General features: G+C 33.5%; 2 protein-coding genes, 1 long non-coding RNA gene and 1 other non-coding gene across 5 annotated transcripts; 1 reads left to right on the top strand and 3 right to left on the bottom strand.

The window, feature by feature from the left end:
- Positions 1-1,153: 1,153 nt before the first annotated feature.
- Positions 1,154-2,979, top strand: LOC107361377 (filamin-B). Its single transcript, XM_015928196.3, has 3 exons — positions 1,154-1,403; positions 1,665-2,105; positions 2,201-2,979. Exons 2-3 carry the CDS (start codon positions 2,090-2,092, stop codon positions 2,821-2,823), a joined length of 639 nt encoding a protein of 212 aa, XP_015783682.1. The 5' UTR covers positions 1,154-1,403; positions 1,665-2,089; the 3' UTR covers positions 2,824-2,979.
- A 7,568-nt stretch (positions 2,980-10,547) lies between these two features.
- Positions 10,548-11,051, bottom strand: LOC149094561 (uncharacterized). The gene is made up of 2 exons (XR_016198864.1): positions 10,916-11,051; positions 10,548-10,849 (listed from the first exon to the last, which is right to left on the bottom strand). It is a non-coding gene; the product is annotated as an uncharacterized LOC149094561 (long non-coding RNA).
- A 161-nt stretch (positions 11,052-11,212) lies between these two features.
- On the bottom strand, positions 11,213-20,754 carry LOC107361197 (eukaryotic translation initiation factor 4 gamma 3). 2 transcript variants are annotated; one of them, XM_015927959.3, is made up of 14 exons: positions 20,326-20,754; positions 19,781-20,254; positions 19,245-19,671; positions 15,306-15,892; positions 13,978-15,234; positions 13,666-13,814; positions 13,309-13,604; positions 12,864-13,137; positions 12,564-12,774; positions 12,387-12,494; positions 12,177-12,275; positions 12,015-12,099; positions 11,796-11,945; positions 11,213-11,729 (listed from the first exon to the last, which is right to left on the bottom strand). In XM_015927959.3, the coding sequence occupies exons 1-14, from the start codon at positions 20,560-20,562 to the stop codon at positions 11,557-11,559; spliced, it is 4,527 nt and encodes a 1,508-aa protein (XP_015783445.1). In that variant the 5' UTR covers positions 20,563-20,754; the 3' UTR covers positions 11,213-11,556. The 2 variants fall into 2 exon arrangements, with proteins under 2 accessions (XP_015783445.1, XP_015783446.1); XM_015927960.3 differs by lacking the exons at positions 19,245-19,671; positions 19,781-20,254; positions 20,326-20,754 and adding an exon at positions 18,194-18,904.
- On the bottom strand, positions 13,875-13,946 carry LOC149094560 (small nucleolar RNA R38). The gene has a single exon (XR_016198216.1). It is a non-coding gene; the product is annotated as a small nucleolar RNA R38 (small nucleolar RNA).
- Positions 20,755-20,963: the final 209 nt, after the last annotated feature.

The raw sequence follows: 20,963 nt of genomic DNA, 5'->3' as shown, positions 1-20,963 counted from the left end.
GGTCCTTCAAAGGCTACTGAACATGAGGTGGGGGCAAATGTTGCTTTAGAAGGTGCATAAATGCTGAATGAACAAGGTTCACCAACAGTACCTGAAGATAAGCCACTTCCATTGACTGTAACTTGGGCTGCTGAAGCTTCCTTTATTTGTGGTCTCCAGAAAAGCATGATTAACAATTTATCAAGTGAACACAATCAGGTGAACACTAACAGGTGCCGATTGAACCTTTAGTTAAAATTACGTCCAAATTTAGTGTTGAATTGGTTCGTTTATTGCTTATCACAGAATAAAAATAGACTTGTAGTAATTTGACACTTAATCAATTCAAAATAAATTGTCTTTTTTCTCGCACAACAAGCTGTAAGATTGGTGTGATTATTGAAATGGAGTTGTGTGTTATTAAATAGATGTAAATACATTAACAGAGACTAAACAGCAGTGAATTTGGCAGATGAAATAATTAAATCAAGATTGGTCAACAGCTGGAAAACAGCTTGATAGTTGAGGCTACTAATCAAAATATTGGTGTCTTTGTAAAAACCGAAGTTGTTCAATTTTGGCAAGAGTTGAGCTATGTTGTTGTTTTACGATGATTAAGTTGATTAGCGTAAAAGAATGTGTTCAACTTAAATCAACAAAATGGCAACTTGGGGTTGCAAGTTTAGTCCCGTTATTGTTGAAATTTATTTTCACTTTTTTTTACTGGTTGATTTGGTTGGAAGATGAACAAAACAATGATTAAAAGCAGGGAAAAACGATGGAAGCAATGATGGTGTAGACTGATGAAGATAAACTGGGAAGATGGCAGTAAAAAGAACGAACACGAAAAAATAAAGACTGAATAAATCAGCAAAAACTTAAACTTAACAAGATGTTTGTTAACACAAACAGCTACTCTAAGCCTTTCAGGCCAATGAGATCACGTGGTTTTTTTCCAGTTTGAAAATGACGTTGTAAGACAGTTGAAATGATTTTACCGCTGTTATTGCTTTTATAAATATTATTATTAGTGTACTTATCATGATTATTAGATTATTGAAACTACAGTGAAATCTTGAAGATCATTCAACGGTATATTTCAAATGGAATAGGATGAGAACATAAATCCAAACGATCTAAAGATTTAAATTCATCTTTATCTTCTGATCTTCAACGTATCTGTATCTTCTGATTCTTGTTGTTTTTTTGTGTGTGCTTGTGATCATCTCCATCTTAATCAATGTTAATTTTCAGGTTGCCAATGGTAATTGCTATTAACAAATTTACAGTTGATCATCATCTCTCATTGCTAATGTTTGCAAGTTTTGTAACAGCAACAGCAATAAACATATGCAAACAGCTTATTGGAGACGCCTTCAGAAACAGTGAACACACAATTATTTCCTGGCAAGCCCAATATTCCGGTAAAGATTTAGACTTTCTATCTTTAGATTATCTCTTTTTTTCTCATTCTTTCTATCCTTATACTTTTCTCTTCATCAGCATCTTCTCACATTCCTATGAAAGTTACTGAAACAAGTATCATGAGCAAATTTACTGTCAGTTTGTCAGATCTCTTCGTATTCTTTACTTTTCTCTGCTTTTTTGCTCATCATCTACTTTAACTACATCATCTTTTATCAATACTTACTTTTTGTCTTTCTTTCTCTTCCTTTCGTCACCAGTATCATCATTAGCATCATCGTCATCATCACCACAGCCACAATCGAACATCGTCAACTCGAAAACCAAAGGAAACTTTCCATGTTAACTGCCATTGATCTGCCTTATCCTTGAAACTTTTTTGCATTCGACTCACTTATTTTTCGTCTTCATCATCACCATTATTAAAATCTTCCGGCTCTCATTAACAAGTTAATTTGATCAACCTATTCCTGACATCAAGTGCTGTCTTATTCGGTTTGTCAAAACAAAAACAGTTAATTCAGTTGAAATAGTCGCCAATTTTTTGCTAAAAAACATTGATTGATACTAACATATTGATTAATAGCTCAACGATTTTTTCTGCTGATCAAAGTTAGAGCCACTGAAGTTACTGCCAACACTCACGAAAGCATCTGAATTTCATCTGCTATATAAAGTCTTTATAATGGCCTCAAAAGAGGGTAAAGTATAAATCTTTAATTTATATAGAAATATTTTATAATTGATTTCATTGAATTTTAAAACTCCCTGATTTCCTTGACATTTGTTTTTGCAGATGATAAGCTTTCAGCATCCAAGATAACAGCAAGTGGTCCTGGACTTGTCATGGGTGAGACAGGAGGAATATGCCAATTCAACGTTTATACTCATTATATACCTAAATTCAAAGGAGATTTTGATCCTCGAAGTGAACTGGCCTTTTCAATGGATGGACCTTCACTCCCGGTTCCCTTGAAAGTTGATGCTGTGGACGAGACTCGGGGTGTGATGGATGTGACCTACACACCACTCTTACCAGGAAATTATTCAATCAACATTAAATATCATGGTGAACATATCAGTGGAAGTCCGTTTAAGGTTAAGATTGAAGGAGAAAGTATTAAACAGTTCACTCTAACCTCCAAAGTCAAAGTTTACGGACCTAATTTGAAAAATGGCAAAGCTAATGAACTGAACACTGTTTATATTGATATTGATGATCCTTCAATTAAAGGTGGTTTAGCTGCTTCAATGGCTGGTCCTAAAACAGCAAAAGTTAATCTTAAAATGGTCGAAGAAAAGGAAACAGTTTTTAAGGTTACTTATTCACCGACAATTAAGGGAAATTATCTGTTGTATGTTAAAATTGCAGAAACAAATGTTCCAGGGTCACCATTTAGTATTATTGTTTCACCCTAATGGTATTATTGGTCAGATAATCACAATTCAATGTGTCATGTCAATTGTGTGATTGTATTTCTGTCCAACTGATTCAAAATTGTTGCTTTTGGTAATGTTCTAGTCGTTATATTGTTGGTTTGCTCATAATAAAGATATTAAATATTTTGTAAAAGACATACAATACAATTGCCTTTTGTTATATAAACTAAGAATCGGATTAACAAATGAATAATCAAGCCATGATAAGGAATGCAAGGGAATGCTGAATTGCAATTGTAAGAAAGTATATTGCTGTAATTCAAGTTTGTTCCAGACATGTCTTGGTGGTGAACCAGTGCTTTTGAATCTCATTCATTATATAAAGAAACTAGAGATGTTTGTTACTAAAAAACACAGTCCTCAAATTAATGCACAAATTGACACAAATGGGCATAAACGGGTAAAAATCAATTTCTTTCCCATTTATAGACTCCGTTGGTTTGTAGAGGGAAAACTGGATCCATTTGTGCGATTTTAAAAATTTCTCTGATCCACAGTTTTCGAGACAAGCAAGGTCTAAGTTGAAACTTCTATCGGCTTTTGTTCAGCTATGGAAGCAGATTTTCTCAAGAAACTCATTTCACTAAGTTAACTTGTGATGAACAACAAAGAAATGTTGTTATTTTAAGAAATATAACTTTTCTTTTTCTGTAAAACAGATTAGTTCGATTTGGAGAAAAGCCGGTCAGTTTCTTTGACATATAGCGAGCTTGTAAGATTTAGCGAGCTGAAACTTATTGTACTTGCGTAAATAATGTTGGTGCACAACAATGACCGAAAACTTTTCTCAATTTATTGACAATCCTCTTGATTTTGTCCATCGATCTGAAAACTTTGAGCTTCGATATTTCGAGAATGGTGGCCACTACAATCATCATTCTTTAACCAATTTAAGTCTTTACTAACTAATAATCTAATTTCGTTTAATAAATTTCCATTAGTGCATTTGTATTATGAAGTTTGGGCTTTCAATGCACGAGAAACAACTTATTCAACAAACAAAACTCATCTAAATAGCTTTTCTTGGTAAAGAAACCAATTTTCTGGTTAATCTTACAAATGAAATGAAAAGAGTGATCCCAAAGACTCGAATATTTGAATTAAGAGTTGAAACTCGGTTGGTTTCTAACGACAGACAAAAGCTGAGTCCATTGGTACTATTATGTATTTCATCCGATGGACAGTTCTCGAGAAAATCGAGGTCAAAGTTGCAACTTCGATCGACTTTTGTTCAGCTATGGAAGCAGATATTATCGTATATTTACCAAAAAACTTTCTACATAAATATGTCGAGAACGGAATCACCTGCAATCATCATTCTTTGATCTAATATTAGTTTTCATTATGGACTATAACATTATATGACTGAATGCCAAATAAAATCTGAGCTGGTTCATGCAATCGTGATTTGTGTTTGAGTAACCGTCTAACTTTATCAACAAATCTCAATTATGCAACATAAGTAATACAATGCTTTAACTTCTTCGGCAGACTCTTGGATAATTTAATATTTTGATACATTGTAGCCCACAATGAAAACTAATATTAGGTCAAAAAATGATGATTGCAGGTGATTCCGTTCTCGACATATTTATGTTCAAAGTTTTTGAGTCAATCGTGGAAATCAAGAGAACTATTGATAAATCAAAAAAATTATTTATTCCATGATGTGCACAAACAAATTTTATGGACAAATAATAAGTTTTAGCTCGCTAACTTGAACGGTTATAGAAAACGATCAATTTAAATGAAAATCGAACTTATCGGTTTTAAAGGAAACAGAAAATGTTATTTTTCAAAATAAGACCATTTTATGATTGTTGATGAAAAGATACATCAGCAAAATGAGTTTCACGATAATACCTGCTTCCATAGCTGAACAAAAGTCGATCGAAGTTTAAACTTTGACCTCGATTTTCTCGAGAACTGTTCATCGGATGAAATATATAATAGTACCAATGGACTCAGCTTTTGTTTGTCGTTACAAATTCACCAAGTCGCAACTCTTTGCTCGAATGTTCGAGTCTTTGGCATCACTCTTTTCATTTCATTTGTAAGTTTAACCTGAAAATTGGTTTATTTACCAAGAAAAGCTGGTTAGATGAGTTTTGTTTGTTAAATAAGTTGTTTCTCGTACATTTAAAGCCCGAAAATCATAATTCAAATGCACTAATGGAAATTTATTAAATATAATTGATTATTAATTAGTAAAGAATCTAAATGATGAAAGTATGATGACTGTAGGGGCCACCATTCTCGAAATATCGAAGCTAAATGTTTTCAGATCAATGCCCAAAATTAAGAGGACTGTTGTTATATCGTCTAAAGTATTTAATGCATGGTTTGAAGCAGCAATTTTGATGGGGAAATAATAAGTTTGAGGTCTTAAGGTCACGGAAAACGATCGGTTTAATTAAAAATCGAACTAATTTGTTTTACAAAAAAGCGCAAATTTTATACATCGAAATAAGTGCATTTCCTGGTTGCTCATCAAAATTTACATCAGGAAATTGGGTTTCATAAGAAAATCTGCTTCCATAATTGTACAAATGGTGATCGAAATTTCCACTTAGACCTTGATTATCTCGAAAACTGTGGATCAGAGAAATTTTTAAATCGCACAAAGGGCCTCAGTCTTCAGAAAAAGATTTTTACCCGTTTTTATGTTCATTTTTGTCTATTTGTGCATCAATGTGATAATTGTCTCTTTTTAGTAACAACCGCTAGATATGCATAAGCTAAATGAAGATTGATACATTTATTTTCTCATACATTGTGACTCAGATGAGGATAGCTCAAAGCTTGGAGTCGATATTAATGGTCACCTGAGCTTAATAACACATAGATAACACGCAGATAAGACTATCTTGCTAGACACTAGAACCGTAAGACTATGCACTTCATAAACAATGTGAAAATATCGAAATATATGAACGTATGAACGTTGTTATGGATTTCGAGATGAATCCATCCAAACTTAGTGACTAGCAAGAGAAATTTGAAAGCAATTTCAAGCGATTGTAAATGTATTTGATTGCTTCTCATTGATACTTTAGTTGATTGCTAGTCATTTTAGAGTTGCATATCCTTTGGAAGCAAAATATAAACAAATCAATGGTCGGATTAAAAGCAAAAGGTATGCTTAATTTCATTTAATTGGTAGATTGAACAATTAATTTAAAGAAGTTTAATAAATTCAATAATTTTGAACAAAATGAATAAATATTATTTTATTTGGTTATTTCAATTTAGTTATTCAATTTTATTATTTATCAATTGAGTTGATTAATGTTGATGTTGTAGGTCTTTGATCCATTTTTACTTGAAATCAGGAGTAACATCAATGTTGACAGTTCAAGGAGCAACTGTTGAGAAGAAATTTAATTAATATCGAATATTTTGATTAATTTTATTTGACGCACCCGAATCATAAGCATGTAATTGTACTGAAACATGCCATAACAGGTAAAACATTGGTTGTTAATAATATCGTCTAAAATTACGGTTAATCCTAGCTTCATGCCAATGGATAAATCAAGCCTCATTAGTCTGTGCATTGGATGAGATAACCTCTGCAACTGAAAGTAAAATTAAGAAATGATCGTCATTATTATCAACATATTAACTTATATAACAAATAAAATCTGTGATCCTACATCCGTCATCCAACAATCATAATGCGTATAAAATATTTACATTGATTAAATACTCAGCTATTTTCAACATATTCATGCAATCAATTGAGTTAAGTTAATCGAGACGACCAACAAGACTGAGAGCAAGATTAAGCGTATGAGTGTCAACCTAAAGACTGAAAATAAAACATTCCGGATAAACACTTAATTAATTTTACTTTTCTTAATTTGATAAAACCGCCAACAATTTGTGATGAAGTGGCCTTGGAAGTTTTTGATTAAAATTAGCAGGGAAGGATTTTCAAAAACTAACATTTTCTTTACTCTTCCTAATCAAACTGCAAATATACAAGCAATCTGGTTATGCGATTACATCGCTAAATCAAATCAGAGTTTTTTGCGATTGAAAAGCCAACAATTTGAATGAAATGGTTATAATTAGCAAGAATTACTTACATTGTGACGGAAGTTAGCTGGAGCAAGAACGTTAATCAAACAGCCATTAAAGAAAGTACATAAACCAAATATTGTGATTGCAATTGCTGTTGATGGCTCCATATCAACAAAAAAATATAAATAAACAACGAGAACAGATGAAGCTGAACACCCCAAGAATAAGCCAGAAATTGAACGATTCCAAAATTTGGTTGCATGAAGTAAATCATTGTGAAAACAACAATATTCACGAATGATAAATTGGTAAAAATGAAGATGATTAACTGTTGATTGTGAAGTTGCAATCCTTCTGATATTTCTTTTTTCATAATTAACTAAATTTTGTTTGATTAATCGGCACCAAAGGCGATACTGGTTACAAACTAAACTAAATATGATAGAAATCAAACCAACAAAGACTGTTGTAATGTAACAATTGGATAAACTGAGCAACGTTTGAATAAATCCAATGGTAATTAGATACACAAAGCCAAATCTGAGTAAGACCAGTGAAGCCAAGATCATTCCTGAGGTTGTTACAATCAACATGTACCATCCAATCCTACAAATTTTAACCATCTTGGGATAAATTTGAGTGAAAACGTTTTTCTGTAGACTGGACTTGAAGATTCTCGGCGGTGGTTGATTGAAGAGACGGAAAATGGTCAGCCAATATAAGTTGTTTTTCAGGTATGAGCTAACAAAGCAGATCTGGGATGTAATTGTCGATAAAGCCCAAATGGCGAAACATAAGTCACAGTAATCCTTCGCATTGCCAAAGTCAACTGTAATGTCTCCCAACCAATAGACCCAAAAGTCATCGTATCCGACAAACAAGAGAATCATATATTTAACGAGACCAAGAAACTGAATGATGATTGATCCAATGGGCAAAATTAGTCTTTTTGCTGGTTGATTAGGGGTCAATGAAGGAATTATTGTCCAGTAATATAAATGTTCTTCAATATCAAACATATCCAAATCAACTCGTCTGCGGTTTCTGTTTTCTAGAGAGTTGGTGTAATGATTTATTAACTGTTCTTGGATTAATTGCTGCCTTTTCACTTTTTTGGGCATTTTTGATAATTTAATCAATTGTAGGATAAAATTTGAAGGCTGAAAACTGTTAGACTTAGGGAACACTATTCAACGATATTTGTTTTGATGCTTCGAATTTAAGTTTTGCGTAAGATTTCAAGTCAATAAATAAAAATTTGAAAAACATCAGTTTTTGCATGCAAAAACAAATTTCATGAACATGAAACGCATCTTAACAAAAAAAAATTAATATTAAATGCCCAATCTCACAATTTGACTTTCATATTGCACTACAATAGAACCATTTATTGAAATTATCCGAAGTATACTGGAGATATTCAGTCATCAAAAACAAAAACTGGAATTGTTCAAGACACGTAATTTAATTGATTGATAGTTCTGAATAATAAGATAATTTAATTTCGATCGATAAGTTTATAGTCAAAAGTTTAAAGTTCATAATTTCATCCATTTTCGAAGCATATCAAACTTGATTAAAGAGGGTTAATAAGTTATAAATCTTTATCAATTAGATTACATCTGTGAATCTGAAAATGAGCAAAAAACTTTAATGTAACCAATCCCAGTCATTCGCGTCAGTTCGCACAAATTTATGGCCGCTGATCAAGTAACTCGTGATTTCCTCTCCATAAGATTTTTCCTTTTGGATTTCGTCAGTAAATTATCCAGGCTTGTGACAAATGTCCAACGTTTGATTCTTTCGCCATCTAAATACATGTATTATGACATTATACCAGGCTTTTCAACCAATTTAGATCTACCAATCTATTCGTGCTTATATCTTAGGAACCGTTTGAGATAGAGACTTCATATTGCAACTCTGATCTACTCATAACTTAATTATCTTAAATCCCAACTTTCAAGGTAATCTATGAACATTTTCGAACTTCGACCCATTTTGTCCTTTCGAGATTGTTTTTTAATGCAGATATTTTTCATGATTTGAATGCACCATTTGTCACCACACTATCACAATTAGTACTCAAGTTATTCAATCAAAACAGATTTTTGTCATTTTTTTGTAATTCGTTGCTTGGCTGGAATGTCAATAACCATATTGATCTTGAAAAAAATCGGTTTCCATCGTAAGTCAATCCGAATGAAATAAGTTGGTGAGAATTCCCGAAATGCATAAGTTTCCACATGTTAATTATCAGTACGATATCCCGATAGTTGGCTTGACCTTTAAGATTGTCAATTGGCGAAACTTGAGATTAAAAATTTTATCATTGAGTAACAATTTCAGTCTTTTCTTCTGCATATAACTCTGATGACTCGAAGTTCAAAAACGCTTGGCTTCTAATTTCGACTCATTAATTGATGCAGAACGAGTACCACGGATGTTCCACTGTAGATTCGAAAATAAAATGAAATCGCTTTGATCTGGCTAATGCTGTCCATCCAATTTTCAGGTTCATCCAATAATATCTTATTGCTAATTTTAAAGATCGTCAATTCTTCGACAGCCATTCTAAATTAACGCAAATGAGAAAGCAACAAATAAAAGACGAATTAACAAACTATCCAGAGATTGCGAGAGATGTCCAAAGACCAGAAAAACCAGACTTGTTTTTATCCGTTATCCTTAACCAATTAAAATCAGCAGTCGCTCGATTACCCAGAACACAGTTGATCTTCACTCTTACAAGTTTTGATTGTCCTCTGACCAAATAACTTGTCCTTTGTGAGAGGTTGCCCAAAAATTTTGATAACTGATGACAACCCTTCGTGAGAAAAGATCATTTTCATGGATTATTTAAACTTTGGCCGAGAGTATTTGAAAAAGGATAAAAATATAAAAGACTTCAATTCATTGGAATTTGCTGTAAGATGAACAAGAATATTGTTTTAGGGATTTTTACCTAGGCTTGTTGGCTTTTAAGCTCTGACTTGCAATCAATATTAACTAACTAATCCTGAACTAAAAGCACCATAAATTAAATTGATGATTTGAATGAAGTTCAAGAAAATTTGATTATCGTGTCTATTACTCTTGTGCAAGACAATTGACTTGAATAGATATTGTAAGAGCCTATTTACCTTTAAAAAGGTTTTCAAAAACTATAGTAACTTGATGTCAATAGATTGGAAGTTATCACGATAAATATGAATAACTGACTAAATTTTGACCAGTCAATCCTTTAATTTGATTCAGATAAACGCAACTACAGACTATTTCATTCACAGGTTTTATTTCTATTCTCTTCAACTGTGATTACAAATGGCACACAAAAAATTAGTCCCATCTCAATGAATGTCAAACACATGACAATCATATCTGATACTCTATATCAATATTAATGAATCATCAATAAACTTAACTACTGGAAATTGAAAATTGTGTAGTCGAAACAATCATTGATTTTGGTGATTGTTGTTATAGAAGTGATAAAGATTGTTTACTCAAAAGAAGCGAAGAAACATGAAGAGAAACTAAATTACAAAAGCTAACCAAGACAATCATGAGCTTTCAATGAGCACAATGTGTACGAGTAAAATTGAAAGATCAGGATCATCAGGTAACCGTGACAAGAATGATTTGTTTATCAATTGAATAATGGAAGAGTGGAAACCTTGATTGGTATAACTTTGAATATAAATTGACGTAAATTGAAGTAAAAATATCTACACTTCTTAAGTAGTTGTAGTCATACATAAATACTAAACAGGATTAAACTTGCTTCCAAGTGAATAATCATTTCCTGAATAACGGGAATAACGACTTTTCTTGATTTGTTATTGTAAATTCCTGGCATACCAGACTATCTTTGAACGTTTGCAGCATTTTAATCATCAGATATTAATAGGTTACACAACATGTTGCTGTCTGTGATTTGTTGATCAACAGTTAATTGATTAACCTCTACCAAAGCTACCTGGTGAGAAAGGAATGAGAATTAATAAACATAACAACGAATTGAAAAGATTAGATTGAAATTTACCTGTCATAATTAAAATTTGATCCACCGAATGTTCATTACATCAAATTTCTTATACTTATTAACCATAGGATGCTTGAAACAATTGATGATAGCAATAACACACACGAATTATGAGCTAATATTGAATCAAGTCTAGTATTGAATTTAGACTAACCAATTATTGTTTTACTTTAAATTTTAATAAGTTAATGATCAAAGATATGCCATAATCAATTGATACATTTGAAGAGAAAGCCGATTCAATGTACACTTTGAATACTGTTGACAATATCAAAAATAAATCGCAATAAACGTTGGTAATTTTTTTAAATATAAGTTATGTTAATAGTAATCATATAAATTTCACAGAAAAAATATTCCAGTATTTTTTATACAAATCAACCTTCACGTATTCCAATTATCAATTAAAGGGAGGGATGATTGTATTGAGGGATAGGGGGATAGAGGGATAGGTATTGGGGGAAGAAAGTGAAAACGAAGACGGTTAAGCGAAAGAGATGGTGAGGGAGAGAAAAGGATATGAGAGAAAAGAGGGAGAGAGAAAGAAAGATTGAGAAGATGAATTGAAAAAGCATCAACCGTATAACAAGATTTGAAGGAGTAAAGGATCATCAATCATCCTATCGGTCTCAGTTTTGGCTTCAACTGTCTGATCCACTTCCTCCTTCTTTAACTCTTGTTAAGAATTCCTTAACCATGTGAACTGCACTACCCTTATTTTTTACACGAAGTGAGTCGGCTTCCCAATCAATAAATGCCTCGTCGGATATTTTGGCTTTCCTATGGAGACATTCAAATATATCCGTAAGCAATCCTGTGAATAGCAAAAGAAAATATTAGAAATTAAAAAATTCAATTAAAAATGACTTCAAAACAATACCTTTAGGATTTTCATAATCTGATAGAAGCTCTTGAACTGTAAAGATAATTTCTAATTCTAATTTTTTAAGACCATTATGGAATTTGGCCAAAACTGCACAAAATTCACTAAATTTTTTCCCGTTCAATTTATGAGAAACATTATTGGATCCTAGAAAAGAAATAAATATTGCATTATTAATAGGAACACTTTCAAGTAAAGGCGAGATAAAGAAATTACCTGTGACAATGCATTTCATCGCCACTGCTTGGGTCAAGGCACGCAAAAATTTAGGCTCTGTAATTTCTTCGGGTGTGAATTGTTTCTAAATGTCGTAAATAAAAGAATTAATATTGAAGTTCAGCATTTTTGAATAAAACATTGATTGGACAATTTACTTACCAATAAATACTCTCCAAGTTGAGCTGGACTAAATTTATTAACAATATTGCTCATTTGGTCGAGTTTCAATTGTAACTCAAATCGAGGCAAGGTTAAGTTCTGAAATAGATTAAACATTTATTAGGATAAAGAAAAAAATAACCATATTATGTTTCGATTTGGTTATCGAATAAACATAGGATTTACGAAAAATATTACACTTGAGCTTACATGTTTCTTGAAAAACTCATCCGGGCTTTTATTTTTATCTTCAGGAGGCAAAAAGGAAGACCATTCTAGCCCTCCGGTGACCCATGCAGAGGCACAATCATAAGGGAACTGTACAGAAGGAAATTAGAGTTATGGTTAAATATCATAGACTAGATCTTATTGAACGTGGAAACTTACTTTAGAAGTTTTCTTAAAATTTAAAAGATGAAACATAGTTAATGCGGCGCCCTCGCCTTGTTTAATTGGTTCTAAGATTTTATTAAATAATTTTTTCCTAATAGAGTCTTCTATACTGCAAAACAGGGGAACTAAATTGTCAGCTAAATTATTCCAAAGTTTTGGGATATCGATTAGAAGTTCCTCAGAAATTGTGAGAAAACTGTGTAACCTGTTTGAAACGAAATAAGGTTAAGAATTAAAAAGTTGTAAATATCATAACAATCCAACATTCCATTTAATCAGGTTATATCTACTTACCCTTTAACTAATTGTTCTTGTTTGATGACTTTTTCTTTCAAAAAGAAAGCCAAAACCTCACCAGCAGCGAGTTTTTTATCAAGACTAGAGAATTCTAAAGAAATACCGAGCGCAACCTCGACGAACACACCGACATTGGATTCCGTGCAAATAAGAAGAACGTCGTCACGACAGGCATCTTTAAGACCATTCACCAAATACTGATTGAACGCGCCTTGCAGCCTCTCTTCAAGTTTAGAATGATTTATGGCCGGGTCACCCTCAAATTTGATACCTGAAAAAGACAAAAACGTTAATAAATTGCATCCAACAAAGAAATGTGATTCACGAAGATTTTTTCAGCTAAAATACTAGTTTCGTCATAGTTTTATAAGACAGGGATAACTAATTGATTCATCATAAAGATATTGATAAAGATGCAAATTAAATAGCAATGTGTACATACCTGAAACGGCTTCTTTTTTAGGAGATTCACGTGCAACATTACTACTACTACTAGATCTAGACTCCACGAGACGACTCTTTTCCATACTATTGCTACGACTTGAATTATCTCTTTTAACAGAGTCTGAGGAACTAGAAAATGGAGCCACTGTGGATGGCATTCTACTTCCAGTGGAAGCTCTACCGGGATAATCGGAGTGGGATTGTCCTTCCAACGAGGAGAATGGTCGGAAGGAGTGACCAGATGATTGTACACGTCCTTCCATTGAATCCCGTCCCATGGTATTGCCACTAGTCCTAAGGATAAACATAAAATGATTAATATTTGACTGTTGTCAGAAATATTACACGAATTTACCTTGTATTTCTATCTCTTTCATTGAGTGAATTTCGACCGAAAATACTGTCAGAATTTTGTGATCGTTGAGATGATCCAGCTCCTTGGCCCGAAGAAGCTCCTGAGCCCCAAGTTGGTGGGCGAAGAGAAACATTCTCTGTTTGTGGAGCCTAAAATAGAAAAATTGATTAGTTTCATCTGCTTCATGACCCAGATATTGTAAAGAGAGATTTTATATCAGAAATTACATTATCTTCAACAATCTTAAGACAGGGATAACTAAAAATTCATCATTTAAGATATAAATTAGCATTCACAAAGAAATTTACTTACATTGGCAGATACTTTTTTCAACGTTTCAATCATCAGAGCCATGTTAGGGGCATTGGATCTGTTATTTCTTTGACTATTCCATTCCTCTTGTTTTGTAGGAATTTTTCTGGTTTCTCCAGTTTTGATGATGTGTTGCTGGATTTCGTGTTTTTTAGTCTGTTCTTCTTGTTGAATTTCAGCATGTAATTGCTCGATGGTTTTTGGCTTGTTGTCTGCTTGTATTTTTCTTACTTTCCAGCCAGCTTGCTTCATATCCAATACATCTTGAATCATAAAACGGACTCTGGATGATGTTAAACGATTTTGGACGATTCCTTGAAGAACACTGATGCAATATGTGATTTGAGAAACGCCATCTGGCTGTTTGGGTCTTTTAGCATTATCTTGCTCCCATTTAGCACCCACAGTTCTTAATAGAGTACACAAGCATTCAAGTGCCTCGTCATCTTTTTGCTCAATAAGTCGAAGAATACAGCTATCCATGATAACAACGCTGAGCATATTAAACATGTACAATTCACCGATAAATTTGATGATTCCAAGACTACGTTTTCGAGCTTTTCTTTTATCCTCATCGAGTTCAAGTTCAGCTATTCTTTTCTTTTCTGGATCGTTAATTGATGCAATTTCTTTCAGACGACCTTCAATGTCGATGTCCTTGTAAATTCCGCTTTCAAATTCTTTTTGACATCTTGAAAGCAATGCTTGACGAAATTGTTTCTCTTTAACTTTTTCGTCCTTTTCACTAGTATCGTCTTTTTTATCATTAGATTTCTTCGATTTTTCTGCCGTTGAAATATGCTTACACAATTTAGCATAATCTGTACAAAAAGCCGGTTCATCGACAGCTTTATCGAAAATGAGCTCTAAAACCTTAGTAAGCCTATGTTCAGTATCGATAACTAAAGCATCAACCTGTTTAATAAGGTCGTCATATTTTTGGGGTGTCAACTTGTTCAGAATACCTCTGAATCGTTTGACCAATTCAACCGTCTTCTTTTCTTCTTCATCTGCACTATCGGTTGGCTTAAGAGCTGGGATAGCAGGTTTCCATGCATTTTCGACGGTATGTAGAGAAATATCTTGATTAAGTGAAGGAGAGGGAATAATTTTTATTGGTGGCTTGGATGGCCTGAGTTCTCTACTATTTCTACCACCAATACGAGGTGGTAATGAGCGATTATTACGAGACGGCGCCATGTAAGAGGGAAGGAAATCATTGATCCGATTTGTTTGCTTCTCTCTGTGGGGTATTGGCTATAAAAAGTAAAGATATGATTAAGTATGTGATATGCAAACCGAAAGTATTCACCAAAAAATACACTTACCACTTGTTGAACAATGTCGAGATCTGGGAGGTCGGGTTTTTTCAAAGACAATGGGTGACTTTGTAGAGATCGTAAGAATTCGGCCTCATATTCATACTTTCCTTTAGAATTAACTTTAGGATAATCTAAGGCTGGTTTTTCGGTTTCTGAAGCATCACCGGCAACTTCATTTGTTGAAACTGAATCAGCTGAGGCTTCAGATACATCTTTTGGAGAAGAAAGTTCGTCTTGAGGAGAGACCGAGTCTTCTCTAACCATCACAGCTACATGATCAGCGTCGCTCGGGACAATTGATCGAATTTCCTCGGATGGAGTGTCTTTAGCTTCGGATACCGGAGAGGAGTCGACTGATTTTGGAATATCTTTATTAGCGGAAGATATTTGAGTTGGCTCAGCAGCTTTGAGCTCTGGTTTATTCTCAATCACAGTTTTGTTAAAGGGTAGAGTGGTCGAGCCATTAGTGGGTTTAATTGAGTCTTTTTTGGGCTCTGGTAGTACATCAGTGGCAATCGTCACTTGGTCATTATCTATTCGAACATCTAGATTACTAATTTGTTCTTTAACTTTTTTCTCTGGACCAGCTTTGGCTGATAAAATGAAAAAAGAATACATTAAAACAAGTACGAGATAACACAATTAATTATGTATTAAGAGCTAGGGGAAAAGTATACAAGAGTTGATTGAGAGAATTATGTTTCAACGGTAATCGAGCACAACAAAGTAATGAGACAAAAATAAATCATCCTATCAGTATTTTATTTCAAACAAAGTACGCTTCAATTGACATGTATAAAACAAACCAGATTGAGTCTGAAAAATGAAGTCTTGTGGGGCAAGTCTCAATCAAAATAAAAACCATAAAACAAGCTAAGTAAATATCTGGATAGAAAATCTTTTAAATACCATAGAATGATAATTAATTCAGCTAGAGATCATGCACAAAGCAAAACACACATACTATTGATGAATAATTTAAGTTAAATGTGACATTTGAGATTTTAAAGATAATTGGATGTTTACACGTTGACAATAATCAGTGCAATTTCAATGTGGAAGCTGAATTTTGATGGTGCAATAATTAAAGAAAAATAAACAGAGACGCAAAATGAAAAACAATTGATAAACTGAAACCGTTCAACATGAAAAACGATTAGCAGCTCGACATGTGACCCAATTAATGTTCAATTTAATCTCAATTTACTACTTCTATCTTCTACTAAAAATTGTAAGCGCAACTAAATTTCCGGATGATCAACTTCTCTCAAAAATCAGTCTGGAAAATGCATGAAATTTTACATCACTCTATCAAAGATGAATTCAGCATTTAAGTTCATCGGAATAGTTAGATAAAATCATTTATCAACTGTTTCAAAGCATAGTCTAGTATAAATTACCCTTGTAGTTTTGTCTTAGACTTAGAACATTGCTTAATGATGTAACACAAAAATACACTTGGAGCTACCAAAAAAAACGTTGAAAAGATACGGAAATTGCAAGATGAGAGAGATAGGAATAAGGAGATTGCGTGTAAAGAGAAACAAGCGTGAAAGAGAGAGAAACAGTTTTCAATAGGAAAGAAATGAGAAGTAACATGAAATTGAGAACCACCGGTAATCTAAATAACTCAAGCCAAGAATTTCACAGAGTTGTGTCAACCAAAGCCGGTGAGAGTTATTTGCTTTTTAATATTAGAAGTCAAATTCTTAATGACTGTTCGCCAAATTAATCAATAAAGTTAACTGTTTGAGTTTTTATCAAATGAATGAGATTTAAAATGTTGATGTAAAGACAGGCAAAAAGAGGAAATGGAAACAAAACAGACTGTAAAATGTGATGACTCAATCTCTTGGTTGGTGAAAAGGGTATTCAAAGAAATTGGAATCGGAAAATAACCCGGAATCGATCAAAATCAGTGTTCAATACTAAGAACCTAGGAATCATTCTAGAAATTCCATGATTGAACGCTTAATGAACTAGATATGCAACAGTTTAGATGATTAGAAATTAAATACTAAACCATGAAGTGGTCAGCAAATAATTTGAACGTGAAAAGATAAAACTGAAAAGGAACGAGTTAAAATAGCATAAATTCACGGAAATAAGAGTGGAGAACGAGCCTATTAATCGAAACCAGATTGAATGAATTATGAATAAGGAAAATCAGAAGCAAAATATAGCAGTAGCGTTGTTGGCAATAATTAGCTCTGAAGGTTAATAGTTAATTCAAAGAGACTTAGAGGTGAGAGCAAAGGAGATAACAATCAAATAAAAGTAGGAAAGGTAGATTTGCCGAAGAGGTACGAATAGACAGAAATATTTCAATGATAACCTAAAATAATCAATTTGAATTCTCAAAAAATCTGCATTAGGAAACAAATAAACTGATGAAATAAAAAGATCCATGTTGAAGCTTTTAAAAGCCATGTTGCACCTATGACCTTAACTTTGAAGGGCAAGGTTTAAATGAGTATACGATAGTTAGAGATAGTGACTCATGACGATTGATTGATTGTAAGAGATAATACAATGAAAGATGGGTCAAGTAGAAATATGAAGAAGTTGAATAGTTAAGTTGCCTCTCTGAAACCAAGGCGACATTTAAGGAGACATTGCTAAACTATAAATGCATTCAGTGACTTCAGCCAAATACCAAAATAATCAAGACACCAAATATAGAAATGAGGAGTGAAAATAGACGAGTGTGAAAATCTAAAACGGTAAATCTATCAAACATCAAGATATACACAAAACACAGAACTTGAAAATAGAAGAACATGAAATAGAAGATGTAAGGTAAAATCTGAACACAAATAATTGTTAACAATTAATGATGAGGTAAATCGATGCTGATGTAGCTGAACAGTTAAAACACAATTGTAAATACTTACTAGATTGTTTTCTATTCTTTTTTTTCGAGCCCATACTATTATGAGTTAAATCTCCAGATTCTTTGGATTGATGATGATTATAATTAGTACAATTGTATAAATCTCGATGATGAAGAAAACGATTACTGTTATGGTAGACTGTTGAAGATATACGTAAAGTAGTAGTAGAATGAGAAGAAGCACTTTTTAATCTATGTGAGACATTGTTTGATCTACTGATACTATGACCAGTTTCACTGGGCAACAATGTAACAATTGTTTCACGATTCTTAGCCATCTAAAGGAAAAAACTCTTTGCAACAAATTTTATCGATAAAATAATCATAATAGATTACTATTGGATATTTTATCAGTGAGATAAACTTTCAAATTGGTGATAAAAACACAATTATTGGGGAGATAGAAAATGAGTAAATAAAAAATGGTATGAGAAATAATCAAAAGAGAAAAAACGATGGCAAAGACACTCTGAAGTAAAAAAAACTTGTCTCACAACAATCAAGCACAGAAAAAAATGATAGGGAAACAAAAACAAAATTAAACACTGCTAGCATCCATGTAAAAAAGTATCCAAAGGGGACAAGCTAAAGTGTGATTTACAAAAAGGAGGTAATTCAAGTTAGGGGGTTGAAAACCAGAGATAGATAGAGAATATAAAATTGTGATACTGACGAGATGGAGTGAGAACTAGGTGGAGAGAGCGAGTTACATAGGAGGAAATGAAGTTAATACACAGAGTGGAAAAGTGGAAGAGAGCAAGTTAAAGGAGAGTGGAGCCACGTGATTGATACTAGGGCAAAATAATGTAAATTTTTTAAAGATCCAAATTTAGAGCATGCTAACATCACATAACGAGGTGAGTAAGATACAAATAGAGTGTGCAATCTATTATCGTGGCGAAAATACGACTACACCACTGACTGCAATTTTCTTGAAACAATGGCTAGTCTGAAGAAATCTTCAGAGTTACGATTAACCATCAACCAACTCTTATTTTTTGGATATAGAAGATTTGAAGAAGGAATAGCTCTTAGAATGCAATCAGACATACCTGATTCGGTACCAGATGGTTTAGCAGCCTTATCAGCGGTGGATTCACCCGATTTAGTCGGCTTCACAGATTTTTTAGATTCTGAGTTATCTGGAACACTATCATCTTGAGATGATTTAATCGGAACATCTTTTTCTGTGGTAGATTCCTTCTTTTTAGGAATATTTGAATCACTAGACTGCTCCGCTATTTCAATAGATTCTGCACTTTCATCAGAAGTCTCGGTTTGAATAATCAAAGTAGGTTCTTTACTTAATGACTGAGGGTAAGTATCATTTGGGAGCGTAGCTTCTTTTCGATTAGTCTCTGAGGCAGATTTATTAGTTTTATCATAAATATTCGTTTTGTCCTTTAAAAATGTTGCTGTTGCAGCCTTAGTTATACCGTCCATAAACTCCTGTGTCTTTTGAGAACGATCATCCGTTGCCTAAGATTAATTGTAAAAAAAATCGTAAAAAAGAAAATGGAAACTGAGTCAGAAAAGTGCCAGATATACAAAGAAACTGCTTTAAATGAAAATATGCAAACAAACTTACAGATGCTGCATTCTCACGCGTTGTTGATGTGGCATTGCTTGTGGAAGATTTTGAAGGCTTAGTCTCGGGCTTTAAAGGAACTGGTGATCTGAGATCATCATCAGTTAATACTCTATCAGTGTTGGGATCCCGAATCTCTGCTTTCTTACGAGCTTTGGGTTCATTGGTACCCTTAGGAGGCACCACCGGTGCAGCCATGTGTTGCATCCCTGGGTTCACAGAATTCACATCTTGTGCTGGAGGTTGTGTCATATATTGGTCATTATAATATGAAAGATTCTCATTGCTTGTTACCATTCCCTGACCAACATTGTAAGGTTGATTTGATGTTGCTCCCGGTACAGTTCTAGCAATAGCAGCAAATTGAGGACTGTGTAAAAGGGCATGGTTGGGATAGAATATAGTCGGTATTTGCGTCATGTACTGAAAAGGTATTTGTTGATGTTGGTTAGGCGTAGGGTACCTCTGTGGCATCTAATGAAAATATAGAAATTTAAATTAATAAAAGCACAAGGATTTAAAAACCAATAATTCCAATTAAATACCTGAGGCGGCATTTGATGATGCATCAGACCAGGTTGACTGTGACTCATATATTGATGATGAAAAGGTATTCCAGCGTTAGATACGGCTTGAGAGATATTTGCTGAATTAGGTTGCATTATGTGTCTTGTCTGATGGTTCATGGTTTGTGGCCTATTGGCTCCAAAAGTACGCTGTGAATTGTGGTTAGGTTGGACACCACTATGTGAAAACCCACCATTTCCTCCTCTGTTTGACATTTCGTAGTGTATGTGGATACTATATTCACTACACTTTTTTCTATTTTACACTTAATCAGATGTAAGAATAATTAACAGGGGAAACATTAATAATGACAGAGTTAATTAAAAAAAATTAGATTGAGGGACAAAGAGTAAGGAGTTACTTTACTCTTTGGTAAGGGACCTCTTTTGCGATGCTCTTGTCAATGTGTTCAAGCAACACAGCAGCTCCCGGAAGTTCAGCTTAAACTGCACAAAATGGCGACCGGTTGGTTCGTTTGGTTTGTTCCATCCTCACTAGATGGCTCTAATTCGATTCACATTTTTTTCGCCCAAACTGTTTAAAACCCAAAAAACAACACGAAAGTTACCTTTCCCGATACATTCATTGATTCTTAATGGGCAATTAATTGTTAACG

This window comes from Tetranychus urticae, chromosome 1 (assembly GCF_039701765.1).
Source record: "Tetranychus urticae isolate SD_2017Ah chromosome 1, NJAU_TeUrti_SD_1.0, whole genome shotgun sequence".
Lineage (NCBI taxonomy): Eukaryota > Metazoa > Arthropoda > Arachnida > Trombidiformes > Tetranychidae > Tetranychus > Tetranychus urticae.
This window is presented reverse-complemented; position numbering and strand designations above follow the sequence as displayed.

What these genes read in the sequence shown, in the direction of transcription:
- LOC107361197 (XM_015927959.3), bottom strand. Translation starts at nt 20,562, where the DNA reads ATGTCAAACAGAGGAGGAAATGGTGGGTTTTCACATAGTGGTGTCCAA. An exon ending in ATGAGTTTTTCAAGAAACAT is followed by an intron (nt 12,276 to 12,386) that starts GTAAGCTCAAGT and finishes AATCTATTTCAG; the next exon opens with AACTTAACCTTGCCTCGATT. An exon ending in AACTTGGAGAGTATTTATTG is followed by an intron (nt 12,100 to 12,176) that starts GTAAGTAAATTG and finishes TACGACATTTAG; the next exon opens with AAACAATTCACACCCGAAGA.